Source organism: Leptidea sinapis, chromosome 43 (genome assembly GCF_905404315.1).
Source record: "Leptidea sinapis chromosome 43, ilLepSina1.1, whole genome shotgun sequence".
Classification (NCBI taxonomy): domain Eukaryota; kingdom Metazoa; phylum Arthropoda; class Insecta; order Lepidoptera; family Pieridae; genus Leptidea; species Leptidea sinapis.
The window spans coordinates 1,519,699-1,544,676 of NC_066307.1; the positions used below are offsets into that span (position 1 = coordinate 1,519,699).

General features: G+C 33.3%; 2 protein-coding genes across 6 annotated transcripts in view; one reads left to right on the forward strand and one right to left on the reverse strand.

Moving 5' to 3' along the window:
* LOC126977046 (protocadherin-like wing polarity protein stan) overlaps positions 1-24,978 on the reverse strand; it is a 196,629-nt gene that overhangs the window by 141,957 nt on the left and 29,694 nt on the right. For all 5 annotated transcript variants that reach the window (XR_007732138.1, XM_050825704.1, XM_050825705.1 and 2 more), the window contains exon 2: positions 9,723-9,742. The gene's annotated coding sequence lies outside the window, so the exon portion shown is untranslated. The remainder of the gene's footprint in view (positions 1-9,722; positions 9,743-24,978) is intronic.
* Positions 17,156-24,978, forward strand: part of LOC126977069 (calcyphosin-like protein) — a 78,420-nt gene continuing 70,597 nt past the window's right edge. The window contains exon 1 of the mRNA XM_050825759.1: positions 17,156-17,289. Coding sequence (XP_050681716.1) covers positions 17,220-17,289 — 70 coding nt within the window. The 5' untranslated portion in view covers positions 17,156-17,219. The remainder of the gene's footprint in view (positions 17,290-24,978) is intronic.

Consider the following 24,978-nt stretch of genomic DNA (forward strand, 5'->3'; position numbering starts at 1 on the left):
GTGAATGAAAATTAATCACGTTCTGCTATCAAAAAGTACCTTTATAACTATTTATTATTTATTATACTGTGAGAGATTTACGAGTAGTGCTAGTTTTTATACTAAATCCTTAATGTGCAATATAATATATTCACCAGATATTACTAATATTAATATTTTATAACATTTTATTATTATTTATATACAAATATTATTATTTTCCTAAGGCTGAATATAAAATGGCGGTTAGTTAACGGGGAGGATTCAGTATAAGTGACGTCTTGAATATCAATCTCATCCAATTTAAAGTAAATTAATCTTCTTACTTACTTATCTCTTTTGCCTCTTTATTGAAGAGTTTGTATGAATAACTAATATGCTTTAAATATCAGTAAATTCTCATCGTTGACATACGTGGCCTGTGGTTATTACTACTCACACCTTGTGACTTTAGTGAGCACTGTACACCTACACTTTAAAGGAATGCTGTTGACAATTCATTTCGTATTCCCGTGACGTCACAGATTCACTTTTGCAATTATTTGCAAATGAATGACGTCAGTATTGCAATAAAAAGCTTCCAGTGGGAGGCTCCTTTGCACCGGATGCCAGCTAGATTATGGGTTCCACAACGGCGCCTATTTCTGCCGTATGTGTAAGCATTACTGTGTTTCGATCTGAAGGGCGCCGTAGCTAGTGAAATTACTGGGCAAATGAGACTTGACTATTTATGTCTCAAAGTGACGAGCGCAGTTGTAGTGCTACGGCACCCTTTACACAGAAACACAACTAATTCTTACATACCACTCCTCAAAGGCAGATTAAGGTGCTGCTTTGGTATCCACCAGCCGGTATGGTGTGTAAGAAGTCATTGATAAATATTTGAGTACTTATAATAAAGAAACGTGTGCGTCCCGGGACGCCCGACAGAAATGATTACATAAACTAATCTAAGTTGAAATTATATATTTAAATTGTTTAACTAGATAAAAGGTTAGTTTATTACGTAAATTTTATGTATATTGATATGATAATGGTCAAACATTTATAAATAAAATCTTTTATTGGTTATAAAATATGCTTTTTTTTTCTTAGTTATAATTCTTGGATAATATGTAAATTACATTTTTGTGTATGTACATATTTAATCCTATAAAATTAAAGAATAATTGGTTAGAGTGAGAGAGGAGGAGCCAGCCTACTGCTGCCGTGAGAGAAAAGGAAGCGTCTGGCGCCGTAACGCGTTACGTTACAAAGAGGTTTACCCTCCCATAAGGAGTTATACGTTTAAACGTAATGAAACTCAACAATACATTTATAAATGTGGTGATTCCCAGTAATAGTTAACTTAAGTATATATAATTGTGCATATATTAATATTTAATATATCGTACAGGAACGGAACGCCGACACGCACTGTTGCATGGGAAATATGGGGATTTGTGCAATGGGAACCTGATTCTATCTTGTTACGAGAAACTGTGATATTTTTTAACCAGGAAGGAAGAATTTATGCGTGAAAAATTATTGTTACTATGCAAAACTCTTGTGACACAAAAACTATTAAAGTTTATTCAGTTTTTAACAAATACAAAGCGCATCAAGGGTCATACTTGTGCAGGTGTCCTGTAAGGTGCCCATGACACTGGCAATATCTTTTGAAATGGTCTATCTGGTTATAATATGGCAGACGTGCCAGATCTTTGGAAACCTATAATGTCGGGTCTAGAATTCGGTGAAAGAAAGGCATGGGACGAAAGAAAAAGATATGTGTATCGAAGCGCATAGACCTACAATATTTAGACAGACAATGCGAGCCAGAGAGAATAACAATAGAAAAATACAGCAAGATAGAAATGGAAAGAAAGTCAACTGTTACTGTATCCAATTTTAATTGACAAGTCATAAACAGTCAGCAAGTCAAACAGTACCTTTAGTATTTTAAAACTCTAGCTACTAACGCATTGACAAATCAAAATTGTTCACGTATTATCGGGCTGTCAGTTCGTCTATACGCTAGCATATTCTAAGTCTATGGATCTAATTTGCTATATATCAGACATTCCAGATCTTGGGAAACCTATATATACGCCTGGTCTACGTACAACGAATTCGGCGAAAAAAAGGTATGGCAAGAGAAAGAGGATGCTGAGCGAGGCATGTAAAATAGAATTAGATAACGTTGAACCTTGTATGTGAACAAGTTTTTAAGTTATAACAATATTTATAGCCAGACTATTCCCGAAGATTTCGTTTGCGTGCCAAACTGATAGTTGATTTAGATTTTGTTCACATTTTTATGTATTTTAAATTTGCACAGAACCATACTATTTTTCATAACTTACAGCCTACAAGGTATCTGTAAGTCAAAATGCAATTAATAATTTTATTTTTCTTTTTGGTTGGCTGGAATGAAAATTAAACGATGTTGCGAGGAGCTTGTCACTATACATAAGGGAAAGCCGCATTCAAATCTTAAAGCGATTTAATCTATTGTTGAGTATAGCGTGCACAAAGACAGGGATAAAAATTAAAAAAAATATATTTTTGTATATATAAGTACTATGTGTATTTAATTCTTAAAATTATTTAGTGTACTACTACGAATATACGTTTACGACTACTTTTTTATATGAGAAAGTATTGAGTCTCATTTGCCTAGTAATTTCACTAACTACGGCGCCTTTCGAATCGAAACACTGATTGCACATTACTGCTTCACGGCAGAAAACGGTGTACCTTACAGGATACCTGAGAGTGAGAATATATATGGATACTAGCTGATCCGACAGACGTTGTTCTGTAGATAATAAAAAAATACTGTTTTATAGGAATTTGCCAATAATATTTCAAAACACTAAGAATTATTTCGTAACGTAGGCTCCTTGTTATAATAAAGTTATTTCGCAGCAGAAATGTCAAACCGTGCGTCGCAAAATTCTCTCATAGAATATATTATGTCCATACAAAACAAATATAGGAAATAAAAATAATTATGGGTCCCAAATCGAAATAAAAAGTATCCTATCTCTCAAGTTGGACTAAACTGCACAGCATGAAGTAATCCCCATTGAACTCCTTTCATTAGTTTAGGAGTCCATCGCGGACAAACAACGTGTCACGTAATTTATATATATTAAGATAAGTAGATATAGAATAAGCAGATGTACCTTACAGATAATTTGACGAAAAGTCGTATAAAATGTCGTAACAGCTGAACAATTTCAGAGCGCAGTTTAAAATGAGAACAGATTCGTAACGGACTTTATTGGAATTTGTGGAATAAAATTCAATTTAAAATACAATAGCGACTACCGTGTTACATTATTTCTACTTCTTTGTGGACTTGATATTAAATAAATTGAAATAAACTCCAGTATAAAAGTGTCACTATGTAGCCGTTTTCTTAAAAGGAAAGACAAAATTACTATTTCGGTCCGTGTTCTGATGTCAATTAGTATTATATTTATTTATTTATTATGTACTTACACATTTTAGTCTCTTCGCCACTGTGACAGATTATTATAGACACAGGGATTCTTATTTATGACGTACATAGCACTGACGTAACGTAAAATTTATTGAGAATATATTTACAATTGATAGATTACTTTTTGACTAAAATTAGCTTTGAAACTATATATATATATTAATTTTTTGATGTTTTAGTAACTTAAATTGCCCGTGTTTGTGACCTTAAATGACCTCTATGCCTCATATAGACACTTAAATACAAATTAAAAGTGTTCAAGTGTTCGGATCTCTTTTAATATTTACAGCCCTACATTATCATGGAATAAATAGTAATTATGCTTGATGTCAGACTAATAGGGAACGGGCGAGTAAAAAAATTAATCGTAGATGACCGGTTGGTATGAATACATACAAGAACAGCTAGGCTTTAGCTTTTTTCGGTCCAAAGCTCCTTTTATAGTTTTAATGCGAAGTTAACGGATCTGTGGCAGTGACTACTCGCTTCTACATATAAGAGCGATTTTGTTAAATACTCTAAGTGCCTACAAGCTAATAAATAACGGCAAGTACAAAACAATAAGAATACTATGTTTAATTTTTTTTTAAATAACCTGATTTCAGCAATTAAGCAATTTTGTAGGTAATTTACGATTTGCCTTTTCGGAAAAGTTTGAGCAAGAATTGACCAGCAAGTCAGTGCCATTCTTTTATTTTATATTCTGTAATGAATAAATGAATAATTATTTTATTCAATAATAAAAACATTTAAATTATTGTACGATATTCACCGTATTATAATTAACTAGCTGACCCGGCAAACGTTGTTTTGCCATATAAAGTATAATTCACGCGATAGTTTTATAAGTAATAAAATATTGCCTATATTATAGCCTGTACATCATTTTGTTCTATTGTCAATAGTTTTTGCAGCGCACGCAAAAATAGGTTTTCGATTTTACACCTTGTGTTACAAAATAGCAATTTTATTACGGATCCCTAATTTTGAAAAAAAAAACATAGCCTTTCTCGATAAATGGACTACCCAACACTGAAAGAATCATTCAAATCGGACCAGTAGTACCAGAGATTAGCGCGTTCAAACAAACAAACAAACAAACAAACACTGCAGCTTTTTAATATTAGAATAGATTGGAAAACAAACTTTCATAAATATAATAAAATACAACCAAAATGTATAGATACGGAATAATAACCTTCAATGAAATATGTTACAGTGATTTTAAATCAGATAGAATTTCTATCAGGACACGTACCACATTCTCAATTTAAGTAAATATGTGAACATTAAGTCGCTACAAGGACATAAAATTACCCGCTTAAAATACAAATCCTGTGACGATTTAGCATAGGGTTGTCAATGTACAATATTCCAATAGCTATTCTAGAGGGAGAAACGCTAAATGAAAGTGCTGTATGTAAATGGTTTGACATTGACAATCGAGACAAATTATATTTCGCGTTGGGGTTTTATTTCTTCTTAGTTTTTGACAAACCACAACTAATGATACATTTATTACTACAAATGAGATAACTGACATTTTTATTTTATGATTAAAGTTGCCAATAAATAATATATAGGGCCCTTTATAAATATTAACAATAAAAAGCGCATTCCTATTATACTTAAAGCACTTTTCATACCCACACACACCCAAAATAAAGTGCTCAGCGCGTCGAAAAAAGTTACACTATAAAAAATTGGTTGTCTGTAAGTCGCTTCACGAACGATAATTATACGTGATAACATCATAACAAAGCATTGATGAAAAATTGCATACTGCTTTATCATTATTTTATATAATACAAAGTACAAGTTAATTGACAATTTATTCGATATATTAACATTTATTTACACTCGTTAATTCATTTTTTTTATTTAAATTAAACCACACCTCAGGCCGATCGTGCCTCTCTGTCGCTTGTTACCCTCTCGCTTGCACGATCGGCTCAGGCGTGACACTTTTTCGTGCGTCCAGCCGGCGATCGATTTATAAGACGTTATCGCGTCAAAAATTACCAAAATCGATCAAGCTGTTGCAAGAGGAGAGTTATTTCAAACTAAAACACAAGTCGCCTTGATGTGCCCTTGGTATGCTAGTCTAAACTAGTAAGGAACGAACGATAAACAAAAAATGCAAGTGCCAACCCTATTTGAAACCAAGGTCGACTATAAAAACAATATTTACTCATCTCACGTACGACGTAACATGTCACAACAGAAGTTCGTTACTCGACGCTCGCGACGCGTTATTAGAATGATCTTAAATTTTGTTACTGATTGATTAACTAACAGCTTTAGAGTTGGTTTTAATCTATCTTATCACATCAGGGGTTGATGTGATCCCCTATCTCTGCAAAAGAAATAGCTGTAAACTTATTAATGTCGGTGGAATTGTAGGCACATTTACCAATGCGAGACTCCTTTGCACAGGATGATGGCTAGATTATAGGTAGCACAACGGCGCCTGTTCCTGCCGTGAAGCAGTAATGTGTAAGCATTACTCTGTTTCGGTCTGAAAGGAAGTGAAATCACTGGGCAAATGAGACTTAACATTTTATGTCTCAAGGTGACGAGCGCAATTGTAGTGCCGCTCAGAATTTTTGGCTTTTCAAGAATCATGAGCGGCACTGCATTGTAATGGGCTGGGCGTATCAATTCTGCTCGTCCTTAATTAACGTAAAAAAACATAATTTCCTTTCCATCAGAATGACTAGTAATATATACTTAGTCTGGCCGTAAATACTGTTACAATTAAAAATAAACAAAATATTATTAGAATTTGGAATCTGTCATTTTTATATGATTGTTCATATAAAACTCAAGGGCGGTCACAGAAATATTTTGTTTACGGATGAGATTTTTTTACAATTGAGCAACATATTTTAACAATCAAAGCTCTAAGGAAGCTTCCCAATTAGTCGACAGAGTGCAACGTGGGCACACCGACTTCAGTGATGGTTTGGTGGGGTATTAGCTATGAAGTATTGACTCAGGCTCACCTTTATGAAAAAAGTTTCAAAAGATACCATTCTTGAGAAGGTAGTAAGCCCCTTAACAACACCGAGCTTTATATTCGAGAAATCCAGCAAGACTCGGCTCCGGTTCACAAAGCTCGGTCTACGCAGTCTTGGTTAGAAACGAACGCTTCGGATTTCATCAGAGCTGAAGACTGGCCGTCGTCTAGTCCCGATCTTAATCCGCTGGATTATGATTTATGGTCAGTTTTACAGAATACGGCTTGATCTAAACGCTATAATAATTTGGAGTCCCTAAAACGATCCGAACGATTGGCAGTGGGAAAGTTCTTTCCCATGGAAAGAGTGCGTGCGTCTATTGATAATTGGCCTCAACATTTAAAGGACTGTATTGCAGCTAATGAAGACGACTTCGAATAAGCTTTTTATATTTCAAATTGTATTATATTTATGTATTAAACTAACACACTGTAAAAGTAATAAATGTTATTTGCAATAGATATTGTTTCTTTGTTTCAGAATTTATGGCAAGACTAGATAGAGTTACGACATAGGCAGATCTATCTTTCACATTTTCATTTAAAAAACCTCCTATCAAAAACTGCCGCGCTCATACGTTGAATTCTAATAAATCTAAAACCAACCAGGTTTAATATTCACAAAATAACCGCTTCAATTCATCCACATTTACAAAGCCTATTCACAAGTTGCTTTGCGAATTTCAACATTGCTAAGCCATTATGAAGTTGAGTCACGTTATAATCTGTGTTCTTAAGTGGATTTTACTATAAAGTTAATTCCAGATTTAGCCTTACCAGCGCGAGTCTTACGAAATATACTATGTTTATACTGTACAAGTCTACATCTAGCTTTGTTGAGTAAAGTTGATTTTCATATCAATTTATTAATGTACTTGTGAAGTTTGCCCCGAGTTAAAATTAAATGATAAACACCGATCAAATGAAAGTCGGTCTCGAATAAGAAGAGTACCGTTTGTTGGCACGATAATTGATTTTGATTGACATTTGATTTATACTGTTGAAAAAAGCTAAAAAACCTGATAACTCATCAAAACTCTCCCCAGGATAAATGTGATAGAAGACACGCAATAAAGCGGAGTCAGTGACAATAAAGACAGACTGAATCCTAGACGATTCGAGCAGCTCTGTGTTGCACGCGCTCAATATCAAGTTGATAGTATGGTACCTACACGAGACCAGAGGGTACCCTTGAAGTCTCTGGCGTTGAAATTTAACAAATCATCGAACACAACTGTAATACATTTACATCAGCATGCCGGTGATGCAGAACTTCTAGATAATTTCACTTTATAAATAAATCATCGACACTAACGGAGTTTTTAATTTCTCTTTTACTATTGTAAAGTCATTAAATACTTATCTTTCTCATCAATGGAGCAGCCGGTTCATGAACTAATATTGATTCATTTAATAGCAGTAATAAATTGTAGATAACGTATTAGGTTCTCATCCACCCATATAATTCTTTCCAGTAATTACTGACGTACAAAAGAAATTCTTTAATCGGAAAGAAGAATCGATGACACTATAAATTTAAATAGAAACCCTGAGAGATAGCGAAATAAAATTCCAAAGATTGATCTAGAATTAATTATTTCCATACCGCTCCCGGGACTATCAATCACACTCTGTACGTAGACATTTCTATAGTTCTAGAATCGTCCATTTGGCGCCATATTGACATGCACCATTAGCTAGAGTGATTTTAGAGAGAAAACTCGTTATTCGAATATTTCTTGAAACATAAACAATATCAGTTACGTTTGTATAATAGGCTTAACGGCTTTAAAATATTAAATATGAATTATTTAACTGTATTTTGTATATTAAATTTAGATTCCATTAACGACTATTTTGCTTTCGTTGGGTGGGTATTTGAATCAGCTCTTCGGTACTAGTACGCTTTTTCTATTTTGATGAATAAACATAAAATTAAATAAACTTGGTATAAAGTTATGCCTGAGAAAAACCAAGAATATGCAAAAAGTTGACTTTATGGTGACAACACTGTCAATACAATAAAACATGAAAATAAACTTTTATATAATTTAAATACAATGATAATTCAAAGTTTTCTGAATGTCAGCAGCCTTGCAAATAAACGCGGGAAACGTTATACGTCCGATGATTGGTCTAATCATAAGCAAAATGTCTATTTGTAAACATTTTACATATCTTTGGTTTATTCTCAGGTATAAATTAATACATGTTTATTTGTAAGGCTGTATGAATACAAATAGTTATTTCAAGTCTCTTTTTTAGTGTTACCATAAAGCTTACCAATAGAAAAGTGATAGTAACTGTTTGGAGGTAACTTCAAGGTGTAGTTCACTTCAGCTGCCTCAGATCCGGTCAAGCATCATTATTGGTCTCTGATAACTCAAGTATTCACACTGCTCGAGAAACCGACTCAGCTCTACATAGTACAAGATCCCAATGCTTGATTCTGCAGATACATGTTTATTTGATAAAACAAATTTTTAGTGAACGTTTAGGGAGTATGCAATATATTAGCGATAGGTTGGACCTTCAGGCAATTTTTGAAGGGCTATTTTTAGGACCTTAGGCCATAGGCAATTTTTACATGGTTATTTTTAGGACCTTAGGCCTTAGGCAATTTTTATATGGTTATTTTTTCATATCAACAAGCAATACAAACTGCTTCAGTCACTTAGGTAGTAGGATGTAATTTTGTTATTATTTTAATTTATGTTTTACAATTTATTTGAGTAGCATATGTGTTTTTTTTCTGTTACTAGAATGGTTTTATCTCAATAAGTGAATTTGAGATTATTATTCTGATAAATAAAGTAAGTATCTGAAACCTGAAAATGCCTTCACAGAGTTTTGTGTAAAACAGTTTGGATTTTTCAGAACAAAAAGCAATCTCATACTCTAACCCCTAAATGTGAAAAACATTTTTTAAAGCTACCCTTAAAATACACCACTTAAACGCAATTAACTAAAAAGCAACTCGAAATGTTCTCAATGTAACGAATCCATAATTTTCCGATCATTTATAACCTTGACGTATCTTGACGAAACATTGGGAATTTAAATTTTAATTCGGGGGTGGCTTAGACCCCTCGACATTTGTGAGTCACGCAACTCACGCTAGGGTGTCGCGCCGGTCAATGGAATACGAAGCCCTACTTGGTATTCGATGCGTTCCGTTTCTGATTGTGTTCGGTTACGGACTTTTTGTACTTTTACTCTGAAGGGTTAACTTACCGTGAACGATGATTCTTGATCTGCAACAAAAATTTTAAATTTTTAAACAAACTTATTAATGATGAAGTACTACTACAAATCAAATATACTTACAATTTCACCAACAATTTTACTAAAGTTTAATAACTATCTATATATAATTAACGAAAATTGGTTTAAAATTTATGAGTAAAAGTATTATAAGTTATTTACGAACTCCCTCATAATAAGTTATGTTTTGTCTATGACTTGAAGTACATTTAAAATAAATATATCTTCTCGCAATATTGTCCCTAATATAGATTAAAATTTAAGACATCGATCTTTTTTAGTCCCTTACTTGCAAGGAGTTTCTTCCTAAAACATGATAAATTAAGGCTTAGTTTATAGACAGCAATAATGATTTGCAAAATACGGTTATGGAAGAAATACATAACTCCACTTGTTTTTGAGAAAGAAATAGTCTATTAAATAAATAAAGACTTTTTAAAATAACACACAATTATTATTATAATTATATAGAAGTATTGGAGTAACTCTTACTAATTTCTTTTTATGCTGAAATAATAATTGAGTTTGAATTAGTATGAAACGACGAGTAAAGCAGTGCTGCAATGAAAATCTTACATGGGGGACTCTGTGTCCATATGACGTTAACAAGATTTAGTCTATACGATACGTCAGACTAATTGTAATGAATTTAGTTGGACTCCGACGGAGTAATGGATGTGTTTCATAATTGGTAGTAGGGCATTACATCAATATATCTATCTATATCTAGTCAAACTTAAAAACTGGTAAGATCTGGCTTGTCTAAAATTATATCTAATAAGAAGATCTAATGTTACGAGAGACCGATTTGGTCAGCAAACGCCGAGGTCTGTCCATTCGAAACTAAATTAGGTAGTTATGTGTTAGTTTGTTAGACTTAAAAATAAAATAAAAACATATTTCGTAACGTACCTAGCCTACACCTCAATCTTTGAATAATTATGGCAAATTAATCATGCAACAAGTGCAGTTCAGATTGGATTTTGACGAATATAACAGACACGTCAGTAAGAGAGGCTAGTCACGCATTATCGGGCTGTCAGGTGATCTATACGCCAGCATTATAAGTCTATGATTCTGTCTCTTGTTTGACATTATAAAAAGGAACGTCAACAGCTATTAAATTCCTTAATTTAATTTATTTGTGTACAAAATATGTAATCTATACTAATATTATAAAGCTGCAGTGTTTGTTTGTTTGTTTGAACGCGCTAATCTCTGGTACTACTGGTCCGATTTGAATGATTCTTTCGGTGTTGGGTAGTCCATTTATCGAGGAAGGCTATAGGCTATGTTTTTTTTTCAAAATTAGGGATCCGTAATAAAATTGCTATTTTGTAACACAAGGTGTAAAATCGAAAACCTATTTTTGAGTGCGCTGCAAAAACTATTGACAATAGAACAAAATGATGTACAGGCTATAATATAGGCAATATTTTGTTACTTATAAAACTATCGCGTGAATTATACTTTATATGACAAAACAACGTTTGCCGGGTCAGCTAGTAAGTAAATATACAGAAGGAAGTTATTCGTATTAGCTCACACTACCTTGTATACAGAACCGAACCATGTATACAGAACCGAGACCTTTACCTTAGGCTTGCTGGATGCTTTGCAAAGAATATGTCACAATGTCATCAGTAAAAATATTTTTAAATTAGTAAAAAAAACATGTTTTATGTTTGTCATAAATCACATAGGCTTGTCGTCCACTCAGCATTCAGATTCTACACTCCGATTTATTACAATGGGCATCGGTCACCGACTAAACCCAGAGGGATAAATGATTTATTACAAACGGTTTAAGATATTTTAATCAATAACAAAATTACATACTGGGTTCCAATATGCATATTCTTTACAAAATAAATAAAGTGCACAACATTTTGAAGTTGATGCCAAAATTAAACAGAAAATCGACATTCAATATTTATATCATACACCTGTAATGTGAATACGAAATCGGCCTTCGGTCATTAGTAATTATCAAATTAAAAATATTTCAAATCGTCGGATATGTTAGGTTACAAATATTATATACAATATATTATATAAACATTAGCGACGATTATTTAGTATGTATTGTTTCGAGTGTATATTATAAGGGACGAGTAATTTTTATTGAAAGAAAACTCATTAGTGAAGTTTGTATGGGAGTACGTGATGAAGATATGAGCAAATATTTGATAATTCTCTTCATGGTGTTTGTCTAGCGCCAACGTACGAGACCCGGGGGAGAGAATAAGTACCACGCACGTGATATTGTCAGAGCTTGGCAATCACTTTGTTGGTTTAAAAATTTATGGGAAAATCTTTTAGATTGAATTTGGACCAATCAAATTGAAAGTTACAAATTAAATAAAGTAACCTTTATTCAATTTAATAATTAATTCAGGTGGTATTATTTGTAGGTAGATTTAGTATCCAAAACGGCCCAAAACACCATGTTGAAACGAGGTGGAGATCCAACCAACGCCTTCCGGATGAGACAACGACGGATGAGATAAAGCTCCGTGTATTTTTTCCAAAATTTAAATAATACAGCATCCCTGAAATAGAGTAGCTGTGCATCGATTAAAAGCATTAAAATACACCTTCCTTAAAGGCCGGCAACGCTTTTGTGATTCCTCTGGTGTTGCAAGAAAATGTGGGCGGCGGTGATCACTTAACACCAGGTAACCTGTAATATATATATATATATATATATATATATATATATATATATATATATATTATCTTTATAACTTGTCTAAATAAAAAGAACAAAGGTTAACCTTCAAGTAAGGCACTAAGCAACCTAATTTATCTTATGTAGTAGATAAGAATAATAATGCAAAACAGAGAAAGTTTACGAAAATACATCTCGTTTTTGTCATAAGTTTTTCCAGTGTACGAAAGAATTATGAGTTAAGTTGTGTTCGCGCTGTTGTTGAGAAAGAAAATAGATATTGTTTCGTAAATCAGACATTGCCTGTTAATTTTAACTTGACTTAAAAACAAAAAGATTAATGCCTGTTATTAATTGACTTTGGAAATTTTTTAAAATTCAAACTACGAGATTTAATGTAAATAAATAAAATATAGAGTTAAATAAATCTGGATTCAATTTGATATGACCCGATGACTCGCCTGAACTCAGCGCGCTGCGTTTCGCGCGAAAATTTCGATCATAGATGTAATGCGAAAAGTGTATAATAAGTTGAATGAAGTGCACGGGCACACAATGTACTTCTCAATTTGAGTTGAGATATAGCGGCCTCTTAAGTAGTTCTCTTTTTAGTTTGAATTATAAAAATGTGGTTCTAATTTCAACTGAATTCAAACAGAGATATACATTATATAAGTCAATCAAATTGTCAACAAACTAAACTGGTCACACTTCCAAAGAGGATGTAAATACTACGTAATAAGAAGCGAGACTGCCTAAGCAAAAATTGAAATTTAGTTTATTAAGAAACGTGCAGTCGTGATAATTGTAAAATTTGGTTTTTAATCGTTTATTTCTATATTGTTTATTAAAAAATATGTATCTGCTTAGGAAATTGCGAGATATTCCCAATACAAGTGTCCTAAGACAACTTACTGCGAAGTCTCAACCACTAAAAATATATATAATATGTAATCTTTGAAATAAACGAAATTTATTATTATTATTATTAATGTAATGTAAGTATATGTGTAATATCTCAATAATATCAATAAATTTAATTTTATTATTAAAATAATACAAAGATATCTTCCAATTACTACGCATTCTATAGCCGTTCATAGCATGTCGCTTGCATTCCTATCAAGAAGCTTGGGTTATTGCACTTTGTCAGAGACTAACGCATTTCTTGTCATTGTGAATCAGCCTTTATTTGAATATAATAGACTATTCAGTCTATGGCAAGTGTAAAAATCTGTAAAGTGTAACTATAATACATGATTTTGAGAAATACATTTTTAATTACTTTATACATTCTTAACAATATTTCTGCTATTTTCGTTTAAGTTTTTTATCACACTGATTTAAGAAATGAAAATTCGTTTCAAAAACTGATATAAAACTTAGTTAACACAACGATATTTATTTGATATTCTATAACATACATATGCAAACTATGGTCGAGAGTAGGACCATCGAAGAAGTAGTAAGAGACCTTTGTCTAATTTATAGTTAAAAATTAAAACCACATTATTAAAAAAACAAACTATGAATTAAGAATTTTGTGAGGATCATAATATATCATCATAATAGATCATAGTAATAATAATTGATGAACTACGACTGCCATAGAACACCAATGTTGAAATATGAGTAGCGTTGAGCCAAACAAAAAGCGTCCCTAATTTATTTAGTTGAACGGTATTGTGGGTACGTATTAGGGTGCACTTAGGGGAGACATCCCCTAACAAGATGCCTAGCAACGCATTTGTATCGATTCGACCATGTTTTAACATTTCTGTACGAACCTGGTCAGACGATAGTGTTAACTGTTTTAAAACTTATTTACTCTACGATATTTACATATTCTTAAACAACATTTTTCAATCGAGAATAAACAGCGACAGATAGAGCATTTGATGCACCTAATGTTAAGCGGCAAAAATCTGTTATAATAGTGCTAATATGATTTGTTTTGTATTGCACCAGAAGCGATTTAAGTAGCATATTGCGTTAGGACCCCGATCTGATCTCATATGTCTGTAATTATCCGGCAGCACACAAAAGTATAGACGCAATGCTTTTTGGTGTAGAAATAAATGTGGTGGCAGTACTGACACGGAACAAAACTGCACATACAGTATGTCCACTGCTATGTTTCCAGGTTGGCCCAGTATCATTTTTTATAATGAAATATTCTTTTAGATTTTAGAAGAAATAAGGCACCGACCACACGTGGTCGCTAGATATGGGCCTTGTAAGAAAGCTCATCGTCGCTCTGAGGGCAATGGAGGGGGCTATGCTCGGAGTATCTCATCGAAATGAGGAGATCCATAGGCGAACCACCATCCTCCGTGACCACAGTCTCCGCCATAGCCCGGACGGTTGAGAAACCGAAGTGGCAATGGGCAGAGCACATAGCTCGACGGACAGATAGCCGTTGGGGCAGTAAAGTCCTCGAATGGCGACCACGTACCGGAAGATGTAGTCCCACAAGATGGACCGACGATCTTGTCAAGATCGCCGGAGTAGGTTGGATGAGGGCAGTGCAGGACTACTAGTTTAGGGGAGGCCTTTGTCCAGCATTAGACGTCTTCCGGCTGAAATGGAAATAGAAGGCACCGATCTGGAGCAAATTAAAAGTTGTAATTAGCAGCCGAAGAGTTCCCTAAGGATCGCGATGTAACCAAAGTCACGCGGTCTTCACTTTGCAGGTAGAATAATTATAGAAATTGCGGCAAATTTTATAATTATATAGTTGTGCCGAGCGGTTTTACCCGCGTTTACTGAATCCCTTTAGTGATTTATGTAAAAGAAATATTTCTTTGTAGAATATAGCATATACCTATCCCTAACCATTTCACCAACGCAAGCGAATAAAGTTGCTACCCTTTTTCACAGTAATAAATTTTAGAAAAATTTTCCCCATGTATTTGGAAATACAAAAATAATAATTTAAATCCGACTAAAAAACTCTGTTCAAAGAAACGCCAAAAAAAGCTAACATTAAGTTAGTACAGAGTAGAATTACAAAGAAATTGAAGCTTCTAAAACTGTTTGGATATAAGTTCCTACAATTAACGCTATAATAAAATAAGGTATTTAAACATCTGATAGTGTTTATCTTAATAGGAGATAAAGAATGTTCTCTGTTGACACGCTCACTGGCCACACTAGGAATTCTTACGTTATATTGGAGTTTTATAATTATGTAGATTATTATAAAATGGAAGATCACAAGTAATAAACAAGAAACATTATTTATAAGCGAAAACTTCGTTAGCGAGTCAGATATGTGCACTAGTTTATTTACCTATTTCAGTTCTCACCATGTCAGATATGATGTCGGAGTCATTTGTAACCGATGCGTCCAAATTTAGGAGTATACTGTCAGATGTATATTGTAAAGGGTAACCCATATCGTTTCATCCTGGAACAATCGCGCAGAGAAGCTCGTTCCATAGTTTGGTTGGATGTGACGTTCCTTGAAAGCTGCACCGTAGAGGAACTCCAGACATCCAGATGGTGAGGATGATAGCCAAGTTTATGGCATCGCACTCCACTGCCCATTTGTGAACGACACTTCACAATTTTGTAACTAAACATACTCGAATATCATACTACATCTACACGTGGAAATGACGCATTTTTATAGTATCAGTGAGCGAGAGGGCAATACCTGCAAAACCGTTCTCTCAACGGGTGCGTCGTAAATGGCCACTCATAATTAACAATATGTAAGATGATACAAAAGGATGTTTAGAAATCCATTGTTATTTCTTGATGGACCGGCCATATATTTACAGAAAAACAATAGATCAGTTGTAATGGATGACACAGAATACCCGTCTATAATATCTCGAAATAAACGCTGAAATAAATATACGATTATATGTATGTAATATCTGTAAAATGACCACTATCTGAATATCTGAAGCTGGTAAATGCGTTGTACACTGAGAATCTATCGTGCAGGCGCAGTTGAAAAAAAACTTGCGAGGTGAGTTTACTGTATTTTATTAATAATGACTACTATTCTATTCATAAAAAGAACACAGGCATCAACATTTCAAACAAGCTCTTTTATTCTTGGTTCCTCTCACACTTTTAATACATTGCCGAACTGATAGTACAATGCACGCCCAGGTCAATCTTTCGAGAAACTTCCATCCACGGTCTTTCTGTAATAAAATATACATTCAATCAACGTTTTTTCATATATTCTTTCTCCACGATAACCAACCTACCTAGGTAAGAATTTGTTTTATGGGCGATGCATTATATTCATGCATACATATACCCAAAAATGGTGAGCAAATGGGCCCATATTTCAGAAGACGTCACTAAACGTAATTCGCTATCAGCTGTATTTAATCTTTATATAAGAGAAGACAAACGGGCATGAGGCTCACGTGATTGGAACTGGACATGAACATCCGCACACCAAGTCAAGAGATGCGTTGCCGGCCTTTAAGTTAGGCATATACCTACTCTAATCTTGAAGGTAATTTTTACTCTATTATTCAGTATTTAGTCTCTTTTATGCAAACTTTATCCACAGTTAAGATAAAAACAAAAAATAAATATGATTAGTATGTACATAACGACACAACATCTAGAAAACTGACCTTAAATGATGCAACACGTATAGACAGCAAGTATTTGTTATGGGAACTTTATTGTACGTCAAGTATAAATACATAAACACCAGTTCCAGCGATTATCCAATTGTCAAGGTCGATTCGGATGAAGCTAATGATACAGTGGGCAGTCTCATTATATATAACGCAATCCCAGTAAATTGATACAGTTTTACAATGGCTTCAGTGAGCAGTGCGGTTATGTTTGTGGTGATTCTAGCCTGCAGTTATGGGGCACCCAATGATCGTGAGTTTACGATGTATTCTTTGAACTCATTCAAATATAACATTAAGTTAATGCGATGTTATAGACCTTTTTAATGGTGTCCTGTATGATGCTCTATAAAAATAAATTATGCAATACAAGTGTTATTTTAAATGCGCTTTATCAGGCCAATCTGTCTGAGAATAAGCTGAAACGCATATGATAAATGGTGTCATCTTAAACGTCGCAAAGAACGGTGAATGAATTCAAATTCAAATATTTTATTCAAAATAGGATATGATATCACTTATTAAAAGCAAAATCTACCATCCATTCGAAAAAGTATATTAATTGATGATTACACTTAGCTTCTCAAGCTAACCTCATCGCGTAATTACCTACTCGTACCAAGACTAAAATATGATGAGTTATTAAAAAACGCATAAATACAATTTTATATCAATATGAAATAACAAAAAAAGTCGAATGTCAAGTTTCCCTCGCAAGTTGTAGACAGTGCGGTTGACGTAAGAATAATCATAATCGGCTACCCAAATCTATATATATATAATTAAAATGTTCTTAATTTGAGGCTCTTTCACGCCTAAACCACTGATTGTATTGACATGAAACTACCACTATTCGATGCGAAATTTATCCTAGATGGTTTATTGCTACTTAGTTTATTATTGTATTTGTAATAAGATGAATAAAATTAAATTTATTTTCTATTAATATTCGCCCAGCGAAGCGGGCGGGAACGGCTAGTTATACAATAAAGATAAACATACCGCACTCTGCTAAGCACAGTCGGGTAAAAATATGTCAGATTGATAAACTTCCACGTATTTATATGTAAGATAGAATCTATAGTTCTAATAAAAATAAACATCTCTCAATTAACATTTTGAGCGATCCCAAACTAGTAAAATACGTTGCCTAGTAAATCCACAAACGCCACAAAAACATACTTCAAACTTTTTCGTTTACGGTGCGCTCGATATAAAAAGTTTGCATTGAACAGGTTTTCGGCTGCAAATAAGACTAAGTAAACAAATTTTCGGCTAATGAAGTACCGAAAATGACTTCTAACACGATATTATAGGTGTGTTCATCTAATGTTTACTGTAGGTAAGCGATAAACGTTGCGATATCATTATTTTCACGGACTTTGTCGAATCCGATAAGTTTGTTTCTTGGTCCAGCGAAATCTTACACAGATGTTGCCTTTGATTACACTTTAATTAATTTGCTGTGCCACTGAATGAATATTTAATATTTAAGACCATCGCCAAGTAATAAAAGCATGCGTCGTAATAGGAAACATAAAAATAAATATAATTAAAATCTTTTACAATTTTCGTAAATTTTGATATTGAGGATATACAAGCTAACTATGAAATAAGCTTCCATGTTCGGTGTTTCGAGGACGATACCATACATATACTACTAATTCAAGTAAACCTTACTAAAAGGATCGACAACGCTCCTTTGATTTCAACGCGTACATCAGGTAATTGTATGCTCGTTTACCCTCCTCTTTCATAAAAAATTGAAAGGTCTATAAAAGTAAGTGAAGATACCAGAGAAGTTAAAGATGCCCGAGAAATATAAAGCCAGAAGAAAGGACTATGATAAACGGAGCTCCTACTCTTCTGAAATATACAAGTAATTGTGTGAATGAAAAACAGGTGAAGATTTTTCAAAATACGTAGATTTCTTATGACGAAAGTAGCTGAACGAATGATAAATGCTTCTTAGTAAAATAAGTAATAATGAGTTAAGAAGAAACAATTTTATAATGAAAAATTACTTCTAATTATTCTAATTAACAATGTAAAATACGAAAAAGTTTAATTGAACATAAAATAAACACGATACGAACTAATAACTAAAAACTCAAAAACATTTGCCTTCAAGCGTATTGTGAGTGTTGGCTTTTTAAGAATTTAGAGGAAACAATTTAATAATGATAAACAATATCAGCTAAAACGAGTAGCAAAATAAAAAGCAGTTGGAACGTTTTGCCCGCTGTAATTAATTTAAATATTAAAACGACAAATGAGCGACGATAAAGTTCCATTAATACTCTATAACCTTGGATTCTTTATCTCTTTATTCTCGGAGTCAGAACTTAAATAACAGCTTTGCATACTGACGACTAAACAAGTTTGCAAACAGCAGCCCTGTTTCATGTCCAGTTGGAATACTATATAAGGAAGAATTGCTTTTGTCGGCTTTTTCATTCACAATTTTATATAACTAGCTACTTCCGACGACTTTTACTGCATAGATAGCTATTGGTTTTGTATGGGATATTACTAATATAATAAATACATTTACATCATTCGGAATCACTCTTTATATTCTATGCATTGTTTTGTTTATTAAAATAGGAAAAAAAACAACCTATTTCGAAAATACTTTAGACTTTTATAAATTAGAAATATTTTCATATTGGTGCTAAGATAAACAAAATGAATGCTGGGAGAAATTCTTGCGCCGCTTCTTCTCTCTCAGAGCGTCATTTGTTTTCGAAGCGGTAGTAGTATCTAGTAATATTAGAAACGACATCAAAAAGAATTCTAAATCAATCAATTTTTAGAGAATAAATGCCTTTTAACATAAAAATTATTGCATTCTGTACATTGACGATAGTTATGGGGTGAAAGCATAAAAAATAAGCTAGCACGCATTCGGATTTGTAATATTAGTTTGGATAATTATGGAACAAATATATAGAAAAAATAAATAACATTTTTCGTAAATAAGATATTACACCAACAAATTACTTACTCTTTGTAACTCATACCAGGAACTTGTCTATAGAATCAAGCAAGCAGAATCCACGAAAGCCTTTAGCCATTTGAAAATACCGCAGAGGCTACAAATAAACCGATCCGTTTCCGCTTAAAATAGATGGTCCGGTGAAAGTTTGGGGAAACTTCCGTTCATATTTTAACAGGGTTCGCTGGAGTTATACGTAGGTAGATTAAAAGTATCGTAGGTAGTATTTAACAAAATGGAACTGGCACTCTTCCAAACAACTAAAAGATGACTCATACCGATCATATTAGATGTCTACCTGTACAACTAATAATTTTTATTTATTTCTGATATCGATACATGATCATCGACAGATAGAGATAATTACACGCCAATTAACTTCAATACTACTTGCCATTCTTTGAAAGCATTGGTGTAATTTATAATAGAAACTTTAATAAAATTATGGAACTGCTTTCGAAAGAAGTGGCTTCCTCTAGTACGATATAGTGTGATGTAAATACAATAAGAGTGTGTATTAAACCCAAAAAGCCGGCAATGCTTCTGTTAATTAATTGGTAATACTCCATTGTGTTCGTACGATATAACCATTTTAGAAGCCCCTTGATCGAACGGTAAACGTATGCCTGTCGAGCAAAGTGTTGAAGATTCGATCCCCGCTAGTAATACTGCATAAATTACCATGTCTGGGTGTAATATGTGGTGGCACGATAGATTATCGACCCCCGTGTTAGAGGCATCAATTGGCATAAAATACGTAGGCATAAAGTACGCAGCCACTGTAAATGAAATGGATTTGTAAGTTTTCATAATTCTCGTAAAAATGACTTTTTTTATTCTGTGCTGTCAACCGCATCGCGTCTCCTTTCGTTAAATGCTTTAAGCACTTACGGCATGTTTCTGGTTGCAATAACGTAATTAAATGCGTGAAGGACATTTCTATTTATATGCAAATTGTGTTATCACGATTCAGGGTATATGAGGATCTGTCAGTTTAATAACAGTGTGTTGTAGATATGTGGTTACACAATCAGATTGACACTGAAAGGGATTATGTGTTTATTAATCTCCATACATAATAACATAATAATTGTGGTATTTTTTGAAGCACTCAGATTTTTTAGATAGCTTGTATAACTCAGTGGTAAGTGGATCCTGCCCACTTAGCTAGAGATGTCGGGTTCAAATCCCGGTAGGTGCAAACATTTATATGATGAATATGGATGTCTGTTGTCTGAGTATGTATATCGTATTAAATATTATATCGTTGTCTTGCATATAGGCTATGCCTAGTTTGGGGCAAGTTATAATGTTATTGTTCATTATATTATATCTAAAAGAGGCGAGCGGGGTAGTGTCTCACCTGGTGAAAAGTAAATACCAGCCACATATAAAGATCCGTTGACCAATGAATATGTAACTTTATGTTAAGCGGCACTATCTGCGTGACAACACGATCTAGTCTTTACATATCACAAAACTAACTGAAAACGTGATAGGAACCCGATTCTACTATACCCGCTACCCATGTGGACCCTATTCCGCACTATGGCCCCGAGAGTACATACTACTACTGGATAATACAGGTTGCCCCATAATGAGTGGAGTTATAGAATTCAAATTTCGAATTTAAATTCAAATATTTTTATTCAAAATTTTTTAACAAAAAACAACCGACTTCTAAGACACTTTTCCAAAACAATAGATATAATGTGCACTAAAAAGTATAAAAATAATTGCGTATTTTTATACAATATAATTAATTTATCTAATTCTAGTTACGATTGAAGATAGCATAAAAAAGATTCGGCCGAGTATCGATAATTTGCTCCTAAGAATTAAAGAGTTCCGTTACTTTGTCATGGATTCCGTAATCAGAACCTAACCAAACTCTCACCAAACTATCTTTGAAGTATATTCTTTCCAATAAAAAAGAAAAGAATCATCGAAATCGGTTGGCGCGATATTGAGTTATTCGTAAATTTATCATCCTCTTTGCTATACGTACGTATAGCAAATTTAAGACTTTTATGATTTTCTCATGGATGCCATTGTCAGATCTGGACCAAATTACAATGGGACCACACGGGAAGCACCGGTCTTTCAAATAAAAGAAGAATTATCAGAATCAGTTCACCCAGTCGAAAGTTTTGAGGTTACAAACATAAAAAAATAAATAAAAAAAATACTGACGAATTGAGAACCTCCTACTTTTATGAAGTCGATTAAAAATAGGACATGATATCACTTATTGAAAGTCAAAACTACCACTCCTTCGAAAAAGTATGTATCAGACTTGAGAAGAACAGGCGCAAGAAACTTAGCAAACTTTTTTATAATAAAAATATGGGTTCCAATATAATACCGTATAATAAACTTTATTATTTAATAGGCTGAGGGCGGTCGCACCATTCCCAATCTGTTGTATCATATAGAAAGTCATTTATATTATAGTAACCTTTACCACACAAACGAGGCAGGGAAATACTTATAGGCCTAGTAGTTTAGAAGTTACGGTTATTTTTTGCATTTAGCTTAAATTTTATTTAATATTGTTCACACTGGTTCACACAAAATTAGTAAATTTTTTAATTTATTTAGTGATGGTAAGTGCTAAGACTACTTCGTCTTTCTTATTAACACTAAATGCATAAACGCACATTTATGTGCGTTTATGCAACAAAAATATAGCGATATTATTATAATACAGCTGAATCTGTAGCGGGTTTTATTATGACTAACTAATAATTAACACAGTTCTAAAATGATCATTGAGTATACCCGCCTGCTATAATTTACACGCGTCCAGTAACCGTGCCCGAGGCTCGAAAACAACGGACAAACAAAAAACACTCGAGAGCCAGCGTAAATTGTCTGGACCCAAACTTTACTCCACGGAATTTTGAAATTTATGTTACAAACTTCACAAGTTTTTTGAAAAAAGCTGTGTAATTGTGTGTTGGCCAGCATATCTGGATGCATTTTGTTGTAATGAATTAAAGTTCTTGATAAAGAAACAAATGGATTCATTCTACACAACAAAACTTTAATGTCTCTTTCACCGTTACGTCTGCTGAAACAACACGACGATATTTTAATAACTGTTCAATATGTATCTTATATAATATATACACTAGCTGACCCGACAGATCTCTGTCAATAGAAAAAAATGATGTAAGTATTCGGGAATAATGTGGTCTAAAGCCAGGGGAAATGTGTAATCTAAGTAAATAAGTTAAAAATGAAACAAAAACGTATTTCTAAATGATTTTATAATTTGTAGTAATAAAAAATGATAGAGATTAATATCGTATTTGTGTAAACAGCTTTTATTACCGCTTTATAATTGCTATTTTTTTTTAAGTATTAAAATGGATAAAGTATGTTATCCTTAAGAGATAGACATAATATGCCATCTCGGACTGTTCTGTAGATCTACATAATATACACAATTCCACAATACATTATGTTATTACATCTCAAAGGGTTCAGACAGCATTTTCGATGAAAGCTCCCAGACGGCTTATTTTTTCCGACACCTCCAACAAATATCGTTAATGTATGCAAAATTGTATACAAAAACTTAACAAATTATATACTAAAACCTTCCTCGAGAACCAAGCTATCTTAAACCGGTGCAGTAGTTTTTGAGTTAGTCGCGAATAGACAGACAGACAGAAGCGGCGAAGGACTTTGTTTTATAATATGTAGTGATAGTATGAATATTGTTATGAATATGGAATCTATAATAATTACAATATCTTAATTTCCACTTTAAATAGAGACATCTCGTCCTAGCCATGGTTGCGTTCAACTGTATTTGGTACTAACACCTGAAATTAAAAATTAAGATATTTTATTGCTATGTGTATGTATAAATAATCACAGTACCTACTTAGCAAGGGTCGGGATACGATTCCCTCTGGGATACATTTCGCTGTTTGCATTGTAATCCAAATATTTTGTTATGAGAGGAATGTATATATTATGTAAAATATAGGTATTTCGACGTTGAAATGAAATATATAATATAGACATGGAAGAACAGATGTCATGTTTTTAATAAAAAGAGAAATTAGTTCGTCATGATAGTGCATCTATAAAAGCAGCCATTTTATCAAGTCATTTCTTACCATTTACCATCAAGTAATCAGCCATCACTAGAAAGTCAGCAGAAAACATAAAATTACTAGAAACATTTATATGACAGAGTGATTTAAAACGTGCTACCAAATATGGTTATACTGATTATGGCAGAATAAATGTTGTAGAAATAAGATCTTTGTGTTGTATGGAGTTAGTTCAAGACAGTTAGTTCGAGACAGACCGCGAAACTGTGTACTTAAGAGCGAAGCGAGCAGAAGGAAATTTGCGGTGATCCCCGAATTTTTTGGATCTTGAGCCTGGTCAAAAATACGAAAAGAGACGAGGTTGATGCAACTTGCAGGTAAAACAAGCTGCGAAGTATTTGAAGAAAGTGGTAGACGGACGTCCATCTCTGAGAGACAAGTGTGATTCAAAGTATGCGGGTATTCCTGAACTAATACCCTTAAAAGAACAATATGGTTACACATATTATGTTTTAAGTAAAGACAAATATTTTTCCAATATATTTTTATAGTTGTATTTTGAACAATAAATTTTTTGAGTTTTTTTTTTAAGTGCAACAATTTTTACGTGACCCAAATATTTGCAAACCGTCTCGGTCAAATAGCAAACAATTCTCTCCGCTTATTTGTATGTTGTCATAAACTATTACGTCATTGTACACGCTTATCAAGTTTTTTTAACCTATATAACTATGCCTACATAGATATTTAATTTATCTCGAATCATGATACCGGACGGGTGTTTTCGGGGGAGAAAAACTGATCAAAAACAAAAGACTTTTCACATTCGTCGTTTTTCAGATATTTTCAACAACGCGATAATAACGCGTGATCG